Source organism: Typopeltis vanoorti, chromosome 2 (assembly GCF_054136105.1).
Source record: "Typopeltis vanoorti isolate ZY-2024b chromosome 2, IOZ_Tvanoo_1.0, whole genome shotgun sequence".
Classification (NCBI taxonomy): domain Eukaryota; kingdom Metazoa; phylum Arthropoda; class Arachnida; order Uropygi; family Thelyphonidae; genus Typopeltis; species Typopeltis vanoorti.
In genome coordinates, this window is record NC_143550.1 from 35,485,220 (window position 1) to 35,505,348 (window position 20,129).

General features: G+C 37.6%; 1 protein-coding gene across 4 annotated transcripts in view; it reads right to left on the reverse strand.

Moving 5' to 3' along the window:
- Positions 1–20,129, reverse strand: part of aux (cyclin-G-associated kinase) — a 482,129-nt gene that overhangs the window by 374,294 nt on the left and 87,706 nt on the right. For all 4 annotated transcript variants that reach the window (XM_090404291.1, XM_090404283.1, XM_090404277.1 and 1 more), the window contains exon 6: positions 11,420–11,545. In XM_090404291.1, coding sequence (XP_090260417.1) covers positions 11,420–11,545 — 126 coding nt within the window. The remainder of the gene's footprint in view (positions 1–11,419; positions 11,546–20,129) is intronic.

A 20,129-nucleotide genomic window follows, 5' to 3' on the forward strand; every position in this document is an offset into this window, starting at 1 on the left:
GAAAATTATTTAATTGTAAATATTTCATCCTAAGTATCTTAGGACATTATCAATACAGTAGTTTAAAACAATAATAGGAATAACATACAGTTAGGGCACATGATTACAATAGAATCTCATTAAACATACATAACGTATTACAAAAAAAAAAAAAAAAAATTATTTAACACAATTTTGTATGACAATTTCCCATACTTTAGGAATAGTAAGAACGTTGTTGCGGTTTAAGTTTGGTCTGTGTAGTAGGGCTTCAGAACTTTCTTTGTATAAACGTTCATGTTTATACAAATATTAAAGATCTATGTAAAAGTTTAGACTTTTCCCAATGGATCCAATGGTTTGGATTTTCAATTCCGTGTTGAGAGAGGCCAGATTTCTGCAGTTTAAAAAGACGAATGTGACTGATGTTTATTGAGTTGTTTTCGGATTATATCCATTTAGGATGGCTGTATTTTTGATTACTTCTAATTCCTGGTTTAAAGATTCTTCAGAGGAGCAGAATTTGTGCGCTCTGGAAACTAGTGATTTATGAATTATGAAGAAATACAATTTTGCCACTTCTTACAAACTTATCAACCAAATTTACAACTTGTTACCTTCTCCTAAGGACAAACTCTCACCTTTGATGTTGCTGCCGTTTATGAAATTCCATACTCATGCAAATTGTCTTACTTTGGACAGACAGGTAGGTCTGTTCAGAAACGCATCTCAGAACATCAAGACCACATTCGTCTTTTTAAACCGCAAAAATCTGGCCTCTCTCAACACGGAATTGAAAATCCAAACCACAGGATCCATTCAGAAAAGTCTAAACTTTTACATGAATGTTTATACAAAGAAAGTTCTGAAGCCCTACTACATAGACCAAACTTAAACCACAACGACGTTCTTATTATTCCTAAAGTATGGGAAATTGTCATACAAAATAGTGTTAAATAATTATTTTATTTTATATATGCTTCTTATGCAGCCACGAAAGGAGGCAAGCTAGCCTCAATAGGTGCCAGTCCCAACCCCGGATAAATGGCGATGGTTGATGTCAGGAAGGGCATCCGGTCATAAAACTTCAATGCCAGCTCAAACTATGATATGAGTCAAAGAGAAAATGATATAAGGGCTAGGGCATACCCCTTAAGCGACGTGCAGCCACATCGCCCTACAGCTGCGAGAAGTGGACGAGGGCTACTGCATCAAGGGCGGGTGCGGTTAAAGAAGCGAGCCCAACAGGTGGAGAGGATGTTGCGAGTAGGAACACTGAATGTTGGAAGCATGACTGGAAGGGTAAGAGAGGTGGCAGACATGAAGAGGAAGTTTGACATTTTATGTGTGCAGGAGACAAGGTGGAAGGGGGAAAAGGCAAAGGAACTGGGAGATGGATATAAATTGTTCTACTCTGGAGCGAATAACGAGGGAAGAAATGGTGTAGGAATTGTGGTGCGTGGCAGAATGAAGGGCGAAGTACTGGAAATGGGTAGAAGGAACGACAGGATCAAGCGAATGAAATTGGGTCTGGGAGAAGAGTGGGTGGTCGTATTATGTGTATATGCCCCGCAAGTTGGTTGTACAGCAGAGGAGAAAGATGAGTTCTGGAACATGTTAAATGAAGAAATGAGGAAACTGGAAGAAAATGAGATGGTGATTGTCAGAGGAGACTTGAATGGACACATAGGGAGACAGAATAGAGACCGTGAAAGGGTGCATGGTGGCCACGGAGTGGGAATGATGAACCAGGAAGGAGAGAGGGTTGTGGACTTTGCAGTAGCGTTTGATCTGGCAATTGTGAACTCGTTTTTCTACAAGAGGGAAGAACATTTGATAACATTTAGGAGTGGTAACAAGTTCACAAATTGACTACATTTTGACTAGAAGTAAACATTTTAAGGTTGTGACAAATTGTAAAGTAATTCCAACAGATCAAGTAGCACAGCAACACCGACTGCTGTGCGCAGACTTTAAAATAAGATCGAAGATAAAAACCTCTGGATGCCATGGGATGAAGACAATTAAGTGGCTTCGCTTAAAAGAGGAGAGTGCGAGGAATTGTTTTAGGGAGAGGGTATTAGAGAGGATTCCAGATGGACTGGAAAGTGTACAAGATTGGTGGAAACATAATTCAAAAGTAATCCTGAGCTGTGCAATCAAGGTGCTTGGCGAGACATCTGGAAAGATTAGAGAGCAGAAGGAGGGTTGGTGGTGGAATAATAATGTACAAGTGGCAGTGACAGCTAAGAGGAAGGCAAAGCAGAAGTGGGATGAGTCAAGAGTGGAAGAGGACTGAGAGGTGTACAGAGAGAGAAAGCAAGAAGCCAAGAGAGTTGTGGCACAGGCGAAGGCCATGGCATATCAAGATCTGTATGATCAATTAGAAACAAAGGACAGAGAAAAATTTACCAACTGGCAAAATGTAGAAATTAAGCAGCAAAGGACATCTTACATGTGAGGCAGATCAAAGATGCTGAAGGAAGAGTATTATGGAGGGATGTGGACATAAGAAACAGATGGAAAATATACTTTGAGGGACTTTTGAATGAGGAAAATGCAAGGACTCACAGAGAAGATGGGTAGCCTTCTGAGGATGGTGCAGAACATCAGTAGAGTGGAAGTGACGGAGCCCATGAAGAGGATGAGGAATGGAAAATCAGTGGGCCCCCGACAGAATTCCAGTGGAGGCATGGAAAGCACTGGGGAAAGAGGGAATTGACCTGCTGTGGGACCTGTTCATGAAAGTTGGCCAACAGGAAAATATACCCAAGGAATGGAGGGAGAGTACTCTTGTCCCCATCTACAAGGGTAAAGGGGATGCACAAGACTGTGAAAATTACAGAGGAATAAAGTTGATGTCCCACACAATGAAAATCCTAGAAAGGGTTCTTGATGGTAGATTGAAGAAGGAGGTGGAGACTGCAAAGGAACAATTTGGCTTCATGCCTGGTAGATCAACAACAGATGCTATCTTTGGGTTATGGCAGATGATGGAAAAGTTTCAAGAGAAACAACAGGAGCTACATCTGGCATTTATTGATCTGGAGAAAGCATACAATAGAGGGCCAAGGCAAGAAGTCTGAAGGTGTCTGAGGGAGAAGACGGTTCCAGAGAAATATGTCAGGTTGGTGGGGGAAATGTACAGAAATGTGAAGACAAGTGTTCGGACCTGTCTGGGACAGACAGAAAGTTTTCAAGTAACAGTTGGCTTGCATCAAGAGTCAGCATTAAGTCCGTTTCTGTTTAATATTGTGATGGAGGTGGTAACAGAGGAGGTGAGAGAAGATGTGCCTTGGACAATGTTGTATGCAGATGACATCATGCTGTGTGCGGATTCAAGAGAAGAAGCAGGAACTAAATTGGAAAGATGGAAAAAAGTATTGGAAGAGAGAGGTATGAGACTGAGCAGAAGTAAGACAGAGTATATGTGTTGCACAGTGGGTGGCAGCCAGGAGACAGATCTGGAGCTGGAAAGAAATATCATCAGGAAGGCGAGAGACTTTAGATACTTAGGTTCAACAATGGAAGAAGATGGAGGAGCTGAGAAGGAAGTGGGATGCAGGATACAAGCGGGTTGGAGGAACTGGAGGGAGGTGGCTGGAGTGTTATGCGATAAGAGAGTGCCGATCAATCCTAAAGGCAAAATCTATAGGACAGTAGTGAGGCCAGCTATGACATATGCTATAGAAACTGTGGCCCTGAGGAAAAATAACATCAGTAGGATGGAAGTAGCAGAGATGAGAATGCTTAGGTGGATGTGTGGTGTGACCAGAAAGGATCGTCTGAGAAATGACTATGTCTGGGGAACAGTGAAAGTTACGAACTTAGGAGCAAAAATACAGGAGGCAAGGTTGAGATGGTTTGGTCATGTGATGAGGAGGGAGGACGAATATGTGGGAAGAAGGGTCATGCAGATGGATGTGCAAGGAAGGCGGAAGCATGGGCGGCCAAAGAAGAGATGGAGGGAGCTGGTAGAAGAGGACTTGAGGATGAAGAACTTGGATGTGGTGACAGCCCAAGACAGGAAGGTGTGGAGGAGACTCATTATCAACGGTGACCCCACTTAAGTGGGAGTAGCTGCAGAAGAAGAATTTTAATTTTTTTTTTTTTTGTAACACGTTACGCACATTTAATGAGATTCTATTGTAATCATGCGCCCTAACTGTATGTTATTCCTATTATTGTTTTTAAACTACTGTACTGATGATGTCCAAAGATACTTAGGACATCATCTTTACAATTAAATAATTTTCACAGTGGTTAATACATGTGCTTCTTTTAATTTTAATTTAGTTGGATGTTGCCAAATGCCAGGGAATGTGGAGGGTGGTGATGAAGAAATGCATAAGCAACTTGGGTTAGTGAACAAAGGAAGGGTAATCATTATGAATGATTTTAATTACGTAACGCAGACTGAAATGAAGAGAGAGCATTTGGGAATAAGGAAAATATTTCTCTGGTCATTTATTATACATATTGTGATGGTTTTATCTATTCAGAATTTTTCACAAAAAAAAGTACCTCAGGGACCTTACTTTAATGTATGTTATTTGTCCTATACCTCCAAGTTTATGCAGTGTTACTATGAGCATTCATTCTATGTAGCAGAGTATAAAAACATTTCAGGTGATGAAGTGAAGTGAAACCAGAACTAAAGCCTTCTTGGTGCAACATTATCACAAAATGGTTATGATCAGAAAACTATGAAAAAAAATCTTTCCAGAGAAGCTTGAAAACAGAACAACCAGAATTACAGAGGAGCCATAACTCTAACATACATCCAATGAATGACTGATAAACTAATAATGATTTTCAAACATTGTGATAAAGATAGCCTTGTAGCATAAAGATTTTTATGCTACAAGGCTACATTTTTATGACTACTTAAATGGCCACACTAATCTTTGAAGAGGACTGGGAGTTTGCAAAATGTATTACTAACTTCATATTTCTTTTGACAAACTGATTGCTCAACAGAAATTTTCGAGCAGAACATTGCAAAAATGTTGAGAGAACTCTCCCCTTAAATCAGAAACATATCAGAAGGAATAAGCGGTCTGTACACCATGAAGTTCTGGTGATCCTATTAATATCCCCTTTCCAAATTGTGCTCAAAGCATTTGCTCCAGAAGTAATTCCAAATCCAAAATTACTTCTACACTCTTTCACACTCAACTGGCATCAACCCCCCCACAGCAAGGAATCAAGCCTGTATTCAACTCTTTCCAAAGGAGGAAGATAAAAGCATGTACTCAAACAAACAAGTAACTTAAATACATTAACCTCAGTTTTTTCAAAATAATGGAGGTCATCAGGATCTTTCATGACCCGGAAGCTTATTAATTTATAGTTTTCACCAAGTGTTGCATCTAACTTTTATGTCAGTACATATATGTGTTCTGAGCTGCCTTCTGCTACATGTTGAATAAATAGCAAATAATTAATACTCTTGTATGAGTCAAATGTTTAATTCTGTTGAAAGTAGTACACTGATTTCCCTCTCTACTTTCCTCTCTTCTAAACAAGTTCAGGATTAGAGTGTCGAGACACTGAAGTCCTGAACAAGACAGTGTTTTTGCAAAGGTTAAAATGTTATATTGTTGCACTTCACAGTGGCAGTCAAATATGTATCTTATTTAAGACAAAATACTGCTCTGTATAAATAATGGCAAGAGCTATCTGTACTAATCATTACGCATCCTGATACATAGAGAAGGTCACCTGGTTCCGATCAGGAACATCATCCTTACTTTTGATACAACTAAACTTCCAACATCTGTAAATGCAAGGTGTTGCAACTGCCCTGTTAGACTATACATCCCTAACCCACTGAGATGTTTTAACACTTTCGCTGCCAACTACGAGTACCGCCAGCAACGAGATTACCGTACTGACCTTGAAGAAGTGAAAATGCTTGGCTTGTGGAGCTAGCATCAAAACTGTGTATTCTCATAGATGGCATATGCTCTGCACAAGCCAACTACGAGTATGCTCGTATGACGCTGACCATCGGCAACGAGAGTACCGTACTAACCTTGAAGAAGTGAAATTGCTGGGGCATATGGGAACAGACTATGCCGAAGTAGCGTGGCAGCGAACGTGTTAAATGTCAGAAATATGAATATGCCCAAACTTCCTGTCATTGTTCTACCACCTGTGCCTGATATACATTAAAGAGATAATACAAGATATTGGCATGAATGTGATAATATTACATGCACAAAACATAACAGCATTCCTCCATGTCAGGTGTGCATTCCATCTTGCAACCTCTCATTGTGCCTATTTAGGAAGTCTCATACTCCACCATCTACATGCAGTTATTTAAAACACATGGTACAGTACACTCTGATTTCCTTTCCATCTATACAGATGGTTCAAGTTCTGAGACCTTTGTTAACTGTGCTGCTGTGTTTCCTACTATATTCCAGCAGATCCCATAAGATTGCAGTAATTATAGAGTTGCATGCCATTCAACTTGTGCATATAAAAGAAAAACACTACCAAAAGTGTACAATTTATACAGGCTCACTAAGCTTTACAGGCCATCTTGTCTCTTGTGTATAATCCACATCCAGTGCTTTGTGAGGATTTATTATTATTAGATCTCCATGGAGTCAATGACTCACAGCAGGTAGTCCTCTATCTCACACACAGTTCATCATACCATGACTTGAATGCATTCACTGTCTCCACACTCACTACACTTCCAGGCAATGCATTCCAACTACCCATAACTCTCCATGCCAAAAACCGATTTCTCACTTCCTTGTTCACACCCTCCTTATACAGCTTCCAAGGATAGACTCTTGTTCTTTCCCTGTATTCACCCATTCCATGAAAAATTTGATCCACATTAATCCATTAAAAATTTCTTACCAACTTATGTCTCGATCATGCTCCCCACCCCCTCATCCTAAACTCTGTGATTTACATTCCAGAGACCAAAATTCACCTTAGTGATTTTGGTCTGAATTCATTCCAACATCTCTTCATCCTTTTGAAAACCCAGTGACCAAATCTACACACAGCAATATGTAGTCTGATCAAAGCCTTATACAACAGACTCATAACATCCTTACTCCTACATGTTAGTGTGTTCTGCATCATCATTCCCATAATGAGATGTGCTGTCCTCATAATTTTAAGAAAATGTCCCTGAAATTTCAGGTCCTTATCCCCCAACACCCCAGATTCATCATCTCCTCCAAGATATCCTCATCAATATTATAATCTGCATCTCATCTGTGCTTCCCAAACTTGGAAACCTTACACTTTGCTATGTTGAGCTAGCCCCATTCATTTTCTTCATAAAATCTATTTAATTCCACTTGTAAGCTATAACATACATCAATTGTACTTTTCACAGTTCCCAACTTTGCATCGTCTGCAAACAACTGTATATTACCATTCAAGTCCTTCCCAATATAATTTACATACAAATTAAACAACAATGGACAAACAGACCCTTGGGCACACACACCACTGGTGACCTTCCTCCTCCAGGATAGCACTCCCCCATACACAACTTGCTGATACCTATCAGACAGTCAATCACCAATCCAATGCAATAATCTACTATCTAACCCTATCTGTTCCAGTTTAATTATAGCTTGTAAAGTGGCAATCTATCAAAGGCTTTAGCAAAAATCTAAACATACCTCTGTATACAATTCCCCCCTTTGTCCAATGCACCTGTCACCTTGTATAGTAAGTAAATTTCTAAAATGCAACCTTCCTTCAGCAAACCCATGCTGACCATTAAAGAGAATGTTGTTGTCATCAACCCAAATCAGAATCTTTTGTCCAATGCACTTGTCACCTTGTCATAGTAAGTAAATTGCTAAAACGCAACCTTCCTTCAGCAAACCCATGCTGACCATTAAAGAGAATGTTGTTGTCATCAACCCAATTCTGAACCCTGGTTCTCAGTAGCCTCTCTAATACCTTTACCACAGCTCCAGATAAACAGTGATGATTTATAATTTTGAGCCTTAGTCTTATCACCCCTTTTATGAAACAGCAATTTTGCCCTCTTTCTGCTCCTTTGGACATTGGTTATATCTAAGACTCAAATTAAAGAAATAAGTTAAAGTTGTTGTTAAATCCCTGGAACATTACCTCAAGACAAACACACACATCGAGTCCTAACAAGGATTTATAGACATCAAGTTTACTTAATTCCTCATATATCCTGCCCACTCACTATCCTTTCCACTGCTCTCAAGTTCTGCATGATGTTACTTACATGAGGTGAAATACCTTTTGAACTGCTTATTTAGCATCTCCACTATATCCTCCCCAGTAGTTATTGTACTATTCTCTCCAACTAGTAACATCCTTCCATATTATTCTTTCTTCTATTGGTCATGAATTGGGGAAAAAAAAAAAAAAACCTCCCTAGAATTCCTTTTGGCCTCATTAACTAACTGCACTTTTGCTACCCTTACCAAGTGAGTTATCTCTCTTGCTTGCTCCTTGTACTCTTCGTGCAACTGACTATTATCACCACTCAGCTTCTGCTGCCTCCACAATGCCTTCTTCTAAACTGCATGCTTCACCTCTTCATTCATCCATTTCACACACACACCTTATTCGACATCTTGACTCTTTGGAATGCATTCAGACGCTGCCTCTGCTATACAGTTACTGAACAGGTCCCAAGCAGTACTGATCTCCTTTCCTTCCAATTCTTCATTCCATGATATAGCTGCAAGCTCTCTACTGAGCTTGTCATAATCACCAGCCTTATAGTTTCCAATATATCCTTTTCTCACAGATGTCCTTATATGACTGGCTACCAACCAAGTAATCACCTCATGGTCACTCTCACCAATTGAAAGGAGATTAAATACCTCATTTACAATAATATCCTCTGATGAGATAATCAAATCCAAGACCTTTGATCCACGTGTACCCTCCGTTATGTACTGCCTAAGATAGTTGTCCCTGAAAAACTCAAGAAATTCATTCTCTTTTCCCCACCCCAGATGCTGTCTCATCATTCCAGTCTATATTATAATTAAAATCACCCATTGTGATTACCCTTTCCTTAGTAGCTAGACTGATTTGACTATATATTTCCTTCTCACTGTCCTCCACATTACCAGGTCCATATCAACAACCAAATAGATATTTCATTCTGTTCACCTCCACCTCACTCAACATAGTTTTATGACTGTTATATGAAATGAAGACCTTCAATTTTAACATTCGGTTGTGCTGGATTACCAGCCACACTGATTTTAAGGGAAATGAGATGGCAGATGCTTGACCAGCTTATACTTTTTTTTTTTTGATGTACTGTTCTGTATACAGACTTCAGACAGCTTATAAAATCAAAGTAAATTATTCAATGGCAGAAAGTACTGACAAACAAATCACATGAGATTAAGCCTGAAATTAAGTACTGAAAGTCTAGTCAAAGTAGAAACAGAAGAGAGGAAGCTGTTCTTGCTAGGTTCTGCATACATCACTGTCATCTTACACATTCTTATTTACTGAGGGCTGATGACCCACCTATGTGCAAAAAATGCAACATATGTCTCATCATTTGTCACATTCTGGTGGAATGTCTGCACTTCACATGAGAGAGGAATGAAATGTTTACTTATCTGGCCAAGTCACTCAGGAAGATGATATCAAACTCAGACAAACTGCATGATGTTTTTAACTTTTTACAAAGAATTAATTCATGCAAACATATTTGATTATAAATTCTCTTTATATCTAGAAATCAATCAATCCATCAAACCCAAAGCCTGCCCAATTGGTAATGCCTTCTTGTCAAATCATATACACTTACATCTGTCCATGTTGTCTTGCTTTCTTTTCTACCTGTCCAGCTTTTCTTTCAGGTCATTCTAAAAAGAACTAAAGTCATCTGAAGAAAAATTTTATTCTTAATATTTGAAATCTAACTCACTGAAGATGTATTAAACAAATGGTCCTTGGAATTGCATCCTGGGATACTCTACTCCTAACAATCAGATGCTTAGAAGCCTCATCCCCTCTGAATGTGCTTCTTCCTGTCAACTAATTTCTTATCAGTTTTACTAAGTAATCATCAATGTTAATTTTGGTAAACTTTAATTAGCAGATTCATATGATGAATCAAAATCTTTGCTGAAATTAAAGTAAACTATGCCAGAGTCAATACCATAATCTATTTCTCTCATGGCCTCTTCATAAAAAGTAAGCAAGTTTATCATTATTGATAGTCCTATAACTGAACCATGCTGTACCATGCTCAACAAGTGATCTCATTGAGAATGCCCTAAATACTATTCCTAATCAAATATTTCGTTATCTTGTTTACTTTTGTTTGTTCTTTATCTCAGATGAATCGTACACGATGACTGAACAAAGAAAAAAAAAATCTTTAGATGCAGGTATTTACAAATTGCAACCATTTCTCCTCTCTCCCTACACACAACAGACAAAAGTGAAAACAGAATATTATCTGCAGAATTGAAGTAGTTTTAATACAGAATTAAGTAACCCAATATATATATATATATATATATATATATATATATATATATATATATAACATCAAGATGTTCTCACATCCCTTCCAAAACTACGTTCAATCTTAAGTTGCCTTAAAACTAAACACAATAATCTCAAATATCCTGGTGTTTATAAGATTATTTGTGAGTGTGGTAAACCATACTTCGGACAGAAGGGAGAAATCAGTCAAACTACGTTTTAGAAGAACATCAACGAGACATCAACTACAGCAAAACTCGTGCCAGTGCCTTGTCTAGCCATGTTCTATTTTCAGCTAATTCGAATGAAGAAAATCTTCAACATCAGGTACTCTGGGATAGAATTGACAATATTCACCACGGTTGTGACGAGATAGAGAGAAAAATTATAGAATCTGAGGAAATAATACTCGACCCCATCCATATTAATAACAATCTAAGCTACAGCCTACCAGATTCTCACAGCTCTACTATTTAATATTAGCGTGCTCAAGATTTCATACGCACGCATGTGCAAAATAATACAACCAGTTTGTTCTTTTTGAAACTGTAAGCTGAAATCTCTACAGTTTGTTTGATGTCTCTTAGTTTTGTTTTTTAAACTACCAGTTCCTTTTCAGTTTTGATGGTATTTATTGGTTATGCACCTGAAGAAGTCTAGTCTTAGACGAAACTAGTAATGCAAATAAAGTTTATATTTTAACCTCGGTTCAAGTCATTCAATATTATTAAATATGTTATCAAACCGAGTAAATTTTCAAATGAATATATATATATATGAACAAGCTTTAATGACTGATGCCGAGGTTCATAGCTTGCTCATGATATTCCTACCGAATAAAATGAATTCTGAAAAAAAAAAATTATATATATATAGAAATTATTAGTAAAGTAAGACAGCCATATTATAAAACTCAAATATATAATTTTTATTCAAAGTTACATACTTCATCTTCTATAAGGCTTCTTTGGATGGCTGTCCAAGAGGCATCAGGCGTGTAAGTTTTTGTTGTGGCACTACCAAAATCACATAACTTAATTGTACCCTGGGCACTTAAAAGTAAATTTTCAATCTGAAATATACAAAAAAATACTAATCAGTGATAAATATGAATAATTTATACTTCCACACTATAGAAGGTCAAAGTTCAATAGGATAAACATTTTTAGGAGCATTTATTCACATGTATTCAGATAAAGGAATCGATCATGCTTGGTACCATTAACATAGAGAGTAGCATTTTTTTTTTTTTTTTTTTTTGGTTCAAATATTTTTTTCACATCTTCATATTTCTATTGTATATAAAATAGTGCTGACCAATTTAAAATGCTCTGATTATATGAATCACTTTCTGATCATAAATAACAAATGCATTAATCATTATTTGAATTGTTAAATTAGATCACATAAATGAAATATTTTATTTTCATATCTAATATGAAGTCTGATTCATCAAACAAGTGATTATTTTTATAAATGTAATTAATTATGTGAACCTATGTAAACTGGTCAAACATGCATTGTTTTCACAAAGAGTTCCATAAAAATGTGGCCAACTTATAAGGGTATTGAATTACACAGGTTTATTTAAAATGCAGTATAAATCGAACTCAAGCATCAAACTATAGGCCTATCTGTGTGTCAGGTGTTGTGGTTAAGTTGTTGGAGAAGCTTGTGAGAACTAGGATCCAGAGTTGGGTTGACAACAATGGTATTATCATTGATGGACAGCATGGATATTTGCTAAAGGGAGGTCATGTTTTAGTAATCTACTTACTTATTACAATAAAGTGACTGCTTCCTTGGACAGAGAAGAAGAATACACAGTAATATACTTGGATTTCGCAAAGGCTTTTGATAGAGTACCTCATGATAAGTTGACAGTCAAACTAGAGCAGATGGGATTGGATATTAGATTAGTGCATTGGATTGGAGACTGGCTATCTGATAGGTATCAACAAGTTGTGTTTTGGGGAGCGATATCCAGGAAAAGGAAAGTCACTAGTGGAGTGCCTCAGGGGTCTGTTTTAGGGCCATTACTGTTTAACTTGTATGTTAATGATATTGGTGAAGATTTGGATGAAGATATTCAGTTGTTTGCAGATGATGCAAAGTTGGGACGAACCATGAAGAGTAGTGAAGATGTTGTGGCCTTACAAGAAGACTTGAATAAATTGAGTGATTGGGCACGGAAATGGGGATGTGAGAGTTCAATGTTGCAAAATGTAAGGTTTTAAAATTTGGAAAACAAAGATAGGATGCAGAATTTATGCTTGGTGAGGATATATTGTTGGAGGTAGAGGAAATAAGAGATCTGGGGGGTGATAGTGGATAAGGATTGAAATTTAGGGGACACATAGCCAAAATTGTGAAGACAACACAAAGGCTTCTGGGAATGATGCAGAGGACACTGACATGTAGAAGTAGGGAGATTCTTGTTCCATTGTATAAAGCTTTGATTAGACCACACATGGACTATTATGCCCAGATTTGGTCACCTGGTTTTTAGAAGGATGAAGAGATGTTAGGTCCAAAGGCGACTGACTAAGGCAGTTTCTGACCTCTGGAATGTCAAGTATGAGGAAAGATTGAGAAGATGTAATTTACAGAGTCTGGAGGAAGAGGGAGAGATATGATAGAGACCTACAAGTTAGTAAGGGGTTGTTATAGGATCAACTGGAGAAGTTCTACATAAAATAGTTGGAGATAGGGGGAGAACCAGAGGTCATCCTTGGAAACTGTATAAAGAGGGTGTAAGTAGGGGAGAGAGAGGCAGTTTTTTTTCGTGCAGAGTTGTAAATGATTGGAATGCCTTGCCTGAGAGTGTGGTGTCTGCAAGGAGTTGGAGTGTGTTTAAGACACGGTATGATGAGCTGTGTGTGTGATAAAAGGACCTCCAAGATGAGTCTTTGACTTCTTGAGGTCTTGGGGTGGTAATAATAATAATAAAAAATAACTCATAGATGATTACACACAAATCATATAACAATGTATTAAGTATTTATGCGGTTTCATTAATTTCATCTTATTCCTCTTGAAAGAATATCAAATTGCATGCTTTAAGGACTGATAAAGTTTCGCACCTTGTAAACTGTCATCAAGTGACCTACTCATACTGCAGAACAGCCTTCTACAGTTGACTCCCATTACAGATTATAGTGGATTCACTATGAATTTTCTTTAGAATAGCACTGTGCCCTAGATTACAGTGAGGCTCAACTGTATTCATTTCAATACCCTTGGCTAATTCCCATACTGATTTTAGTCAGAAAGAAATCTATAATAATTATTTAATAATCATTGGAAAGAATTAGTGATATTGTGTCCTACTACTATTATGGTAATACTCTACTTTGAGCAATTTACATTCTCAATCATTTAAGTCAACTAAGAGCTACTTTTAAATTGCAAATAACCAATTTCTTGCAAACAACAAATAAATAAATATATATTTATTTATTAATGGGAGTTCCAGGGAGTCAGGAACTCATCAAAGGAGGTCATACTATTCACACCAGCTGTCATACTTGTTATTGATTTCATTCACACTACTTACACACACACACACACAACAGCAATTCATTCCAATCACACACCACTCTAAGAGAAAAATATAGAATATAGCCCTTGACCCCTTCTTGACAGTATTCATTCTCAACTTCCAAGGATGACCTTGTGTCCTTTCCCCACCCTCCATAAAATGAAAAATTCCATTTATTTACTGAAAAATTCTGTATAACCCTTTCAGAGGTTTGTACCTCTCAATCATATCACTCCTCTTTCTCCTGTTTGCTAGTGTCTGTATCAGAATTACCACAGAAACCTGGAAACCAGACCTGCATGCAATAATACAAGTGAGGTCTTATCAAGGCCATGTAAAGAGGCAAAATGACCTCCTTATCACTACATCTCAAGATTCATTTCAGCATTGCAATTATTCTCTGAGTTGTAACTTCTTGTCTACTAAAACACCAAGATTCCTAGTATGATCAGTTTCTTATAGCATAATCCTACCAATATAATATGACACTAGATATCTAATCACACCAAAGCGATTAGTCTATTCAAATCACTCTGCAAGTACTGCATATAAGCGGCATTCCAGATTATCCTATCTTTGCATTAGCAGCAAATAGCTATATGCTGCATGTCAATCCTTCCAAATGTCGTTAATGTACAGATTGAGTAACAATGGACTAAGGACTGATTCTTAAGGCACATCACTGGTTACCTGGAATCTTGCAGATTCCCAAACTATATACAACTTTTTGAAATCTGTCAGTCAGCCATCCTTTTATCCAAGCCAATAGTTTACAATCCAATCCCATATTCTCCAATTTATGCTACACTCTTCCATACTGTATTCTGTCAAAAGCGTTAGCAAAATCCAAAAGTATTATGGTATATCCATTACCCTTGTCTAAATCAGTGGTAACGTTATTACAGAATGTGAGCAAGTTGCTAAAACATGACCTTCCCTTAGTAAACCCGTACCGTTTGTTGCCAAGTAGAGATTCTATCTACTTCTGTGGAACCTTAACTGTTCTGAGATTCAAATTATAAGCCTGGTCAAAGGAATAACCAGTTCAGCTGAACAATCTTTTAGCATCTGTGCTGATATCCCATCAGTTCCTATTGCAGAATTCTTATTCAGTATGTGCAACAGCTCTAGTACTTCCTCCTCCTCATACAGTGAAGAGGTAGTGGTAAATTCAATGTTGCATGTACCGGGTCAATAGCTTTTAGCAAAATGGCTACTCATTAGTTGAACAATCTCTTCTGCATCAGTCTCCCACATACCATCTGCATTCAGTAGTTATTCTTTCAAATTCATTCTTTCTTTTACCTGCAGCATAAAGATAGAATTCTTTTGAGTGTCGTTAACTAACAGACCAGTTTCTTTTCATACTCAGACTTAGCTTTCCGTACAAGTTGTGGCTCTTCTGGCCTGATGCTTATAATTATCATAATAACTGACATCATCCTTATTCACAAGGCATTCCTTCAACATCATCTTTTTCTTATGAATTTCTTCCTTATTTAAATTACACATCCATTTCACTCCTACTCTATTTATTCTTCTAACTCTAGGGACACATTCTGATATCACATTATTTAAGTATTTTCTTAAACACTTTCCATGCACTGTCAATATCCTTCCCATTCAACGACTGATATCATGGTGCAGAACCCAGCATATTTTCCTCAGGTGGTCATAATTTCCTGCTTTGTAGTTCAGCATGTAACCTTTTCTGAATGGAACATTCATAAATTTAGCCACTTCCCAAGTGAGCACCACATGATTGCTCTCACCAGAATAGTTACGTCTTACTCAAATCCTCTCTGACACTATGATCAGATATAACATTCTTTGACCATGAGTTCCTTGTCACATGCTGCTTGAGGAATTTGTCTTGCAACAGCTCAATAAATTCAGTTTCATTCTTCTCATGCAATTTCACACATACCCAATTAATGTTTAGATAATTAAAGTCGCCTTATGATTACTCTTTTTGCACCCATCATATTTATTTGGTGATACATTTCTTCGTCACTAACAACCAATCCACCAGGTCTATAACAACACCCCATTATGTATTTAATCTTGTTAGACTCCATCTTATACCAGATGGCTTCACACTCACTGCCACATGAAAAACTGTTACTAGTATTGCAGCCATAGGTCTCAGCTCTAACTGGATTGAAGTCATTTGATATCATTAGCAGCACATCCCCTCCTCTCCTACCCTGTCTATCCTTCCTAAAATACTGTGCCCTTTGCACTCAATACCAGTTAGTATGTCAGCTTCTGATAGCTAGGTCTCACTAATGCCTTCTAATGAGGTCTCCCAATATATTAACTAAGACAACAACTCTACTTCTTTGTTTCTAATACTCCTAGCATTCATGTATAGATGTAAGTTACCTGCATGCTCTATTGTATACTCATCTGTGGTCTGCATGACACAGTTCAACAAATTGTAAATCTCTGGTCTTATCTAGTTCCTTACTTATGCAGACATCTTTCCATGTCTGATAGGTCCAAACTGGACGAACACAGAATCGTTCTCTCTTCATAATCATTTCCATAATAACCATAACCATTCTCGTCATTAACACAATTACCTAACATTGTCATACACACACACACACACACACACACACACACACACACACACACACACACACACACACAGTCATCTCTCAACTTATGTCGGGGTTCCATTCCATCAGGCAGGATGCGAGTTGGTTCGGACGTAAGTTGATACATTAAATCAACAGAGTTATAGGGGGTTAGGGACTTAACATAATAAGTATAATGTCATTTTAATTTTTAAACCTTATTATAAAATTGTACTGTGCATTACTGCCACTATAAAGCAGGAGAATAATCACCCAAATCTTCCTCCACAATCACATTTTCATTACTTTCCCTATGTGAAGGACCAGGCTGCGGCTCTTCTAGTGTAATTTTTTTTTGATGAAAATGTCCGATGTGCTCTGCTTATTCCTCCTCTTCTTTTCATCATAAATTTGTTTATAGCAAGCAAAATCATCACATACTTTCCTTCCTATTATTAAGTAGCATTCAACATTGGGGTCCATGTCTTCAACCATTTTGAGAACATCGCTAACTGCAGAGAACATTTCTGCAAGACCTTTCACTGTGAATTGTTTAACTACCTCTCCTTGTTTCTTTTCCTTTTCTCGTTCTTCCTCTTTTGCAACATGTTGTGCCTCCACTTCGGCCAATTCTTCGTTGTCAACTCTTCAGGAGAACTTCCAGTGAGTTGAACTATGTTGTCATCATTCACTTCGAGATTCAGGTTGTTTCCTAGGCCCACTGTTTCTTCACTCAATTTACAAAGGTCTTCATTTTTTTTTCAAAACTTCCAAACTCGTGCACAAACCTTTTAATGTCTTTTTCCATATGCCACTCATACATTGAGAGATCACTTCGTCTCAAACTACAGTCATATTTTTAATAGCATGATAAATATTGAATGCTTTCCAGAATTGTATGAGAGTCTGGTCATTTCCTTCATCAGCAGAAATGACTTGTGAAAAAGTTCTCCATACATAATAACCTTAAACACTATTAGAACTCCTTGATCCATCATCGGATGGATCAATGAAGTAGTGTTTGGAAAGAGAAACATGACCTTGAACTTGGTGAAGATCACTGATATAAGACGGATGACCTGGAGCAGTATCTAGAATTAATAACATTTTAAATTCTACATTTTCTTTCACACAATAGCTTTCCATTTCACTTGCATAACAGTTGATTAAGACATCTGCAAACAATTTCTGAGTCATCCACGACTTCTTATATCTCCACTGATGAACTGGAAGAGTATGCTTCCTAATGTTTTTGAAGGCTCGTGGATTCTCACTGTGCCATATCACAAATGGTTTTAGTTTATATCGAGCCACATTACCCCTCCCACAACAGAATCGTAACACAGTCTTTAAGAGCTTTGAAACCAGGCATAGATTTTAGTTTTTTGTGAATGAATCGTCCACTCGGGTATTTTTTTCCAAAACAAGGAGGTCTCATCCATATTAAATATTTCCTGGCAAATAAACGAAACTCTGAGATCGAAATCTAAGAGTTTCATGCCGAAGAACTATCGGCGATTCCAAGCGTAAGTCATCACCTGGGTAATACAACACTAGGGAAACTCATTGCAAAGGTGGAGCAAGCTCTGTCACTATCCTTAATATTTTCTCATAATGTAGAACACAGCTCCTAGGAGATGTATTACTGTTTTACATTATGAGGAGAGGTCACCACCGAGACTGGTTTCAACCTTTATTGAGGTCTCATCAGTGAGTAGGTAGACCTGTAATAACGTAAAACAGTAATATTGATATTGAAAGTCTTCATAATGTAAAACAGTAATACATCTCCTAGGAGCTGCATTTTACATTATGAGAAAATATTAAGGATAGTGACCTGGGTCGTACAACACTAGGGCAACAAGTTATCCTAGTGTTGTACAACCCAGGTGATGACTTATGCTTGGACTCGCCGATAGCTCTTTAGCATGAAACTCTTATAGATTTCGATCTCTGAGTTTTGTATCTGGCTTTAAAATAATGAGGGATTTATTATCCCCTTAATTTATGCCACCGGGAAAAAATAGTCTCTTGGCTCTTTATCGTAGATTCATCATACATTTTCATATTATGCAGCGTAAAACACTGCTCGAATCTCATGAAGCAACCGGAAGAAGCATTGAATTCGTAGTCATAATCAGGTCCTGCTTTCTCCTTCAACATGTTGAAGAGACTTAGTGCCTTAGCGATTATGGTCATAGTACTAAGAGGCATGTGCTTTTGGTTCAGGTGAGCTATGCATGATGGAAGTAGCCTTTCCAATCACTGATAGGACCTTATCATTGCTTTGTCACTGAACTTGCAACTTCGTTTCAAGATCGACTGCTCGCCTCTTTCTCTCTGATTCTTCACTAGATTTTTTAATCGGGTGTGTAGGGGCCATATTGCACAAAATATCGCGAAATATTTAACGATAAATATACAAATAACATATTTTTCAACCACAAAATCAACAGAGGAACTGTTAAAGCCACATGCTGCTTGCTGAGGAAGGTTGTCGCTGAATGCGCTGTTGCCACTGCATTGTTGCTAAATAAAAACCTTTTTACTTTCCACTCGCTTGCGTCTTGTCCGAAAGTTAGTTGAAAATGTTATTTATTCAATTATGGGATCACTAAATGCATGCCTAAATTTTGCATAAGAATCTCATGACAGACAGTTTTTGAAATGTTTACTTCTTCAGCTATCTCATGAACAGTTCAAAAGCAGTTGAACTGTACAGTTGAACAAAAACGGATGACTTCACGAACTTTTGCAACATTTTCGTAATTTTCGATATTGACGATCATTCTTAATAGGGATCAGTGCTGATTGAAATTCGGCCATCTCTGAAACGTTTCCACCACTCATATGTTTCGATCTCTGGCCTAAAGCTTCATTCCTAAATGCCGTTTTTAACATTTCAAATGTATCCATTAAAGATTTTCCCAATTTGATACAAAACTTCACACAAATTCTCTGATAATGAAAATTACTCATTTTAAACACAACAAAAAATCGCCAGATGCACCGAACACTTGTTGCCACAAACAGACATAGTACATAACTAAGCAAAATATAACGTTGTGATTTTTGCTAGGCTATAGGCCACTAGCTGCAGCATGTGAAGCACACAGCAAGTAATGCTTGTTGGAGTGATAATTCAAAAGTTCAGGAATTTCTTGAACAAACCTCGTATATACAAATCCAATCTGCCAATGCTTAGAATTCTGCTCACATGTTTATCATGGTGCACGTCAAAATTTCCTAAAAATCCTTGCCTCCATCTCAAGGATAGCAATTAGTCTCACAGATGATCACTTCCTTACAGATTCACTTCTCCCTTTGTCTCACAGATGCAATGTTTCAGCACAGTCCTGTGTGTATTCTACAGGTACTTCAACGGTCATTGATCAGCTCAACTGGAAACCATCATTTTCTGTTGCACCTGTTAATAGAAAAGCAGAAATTGCCCAGCATCACTTTACATAATGTACAACTACAGATTTGGTATTTGCAGTCATAGCAGTCTGCAGCTATGACTGTAACAGCCT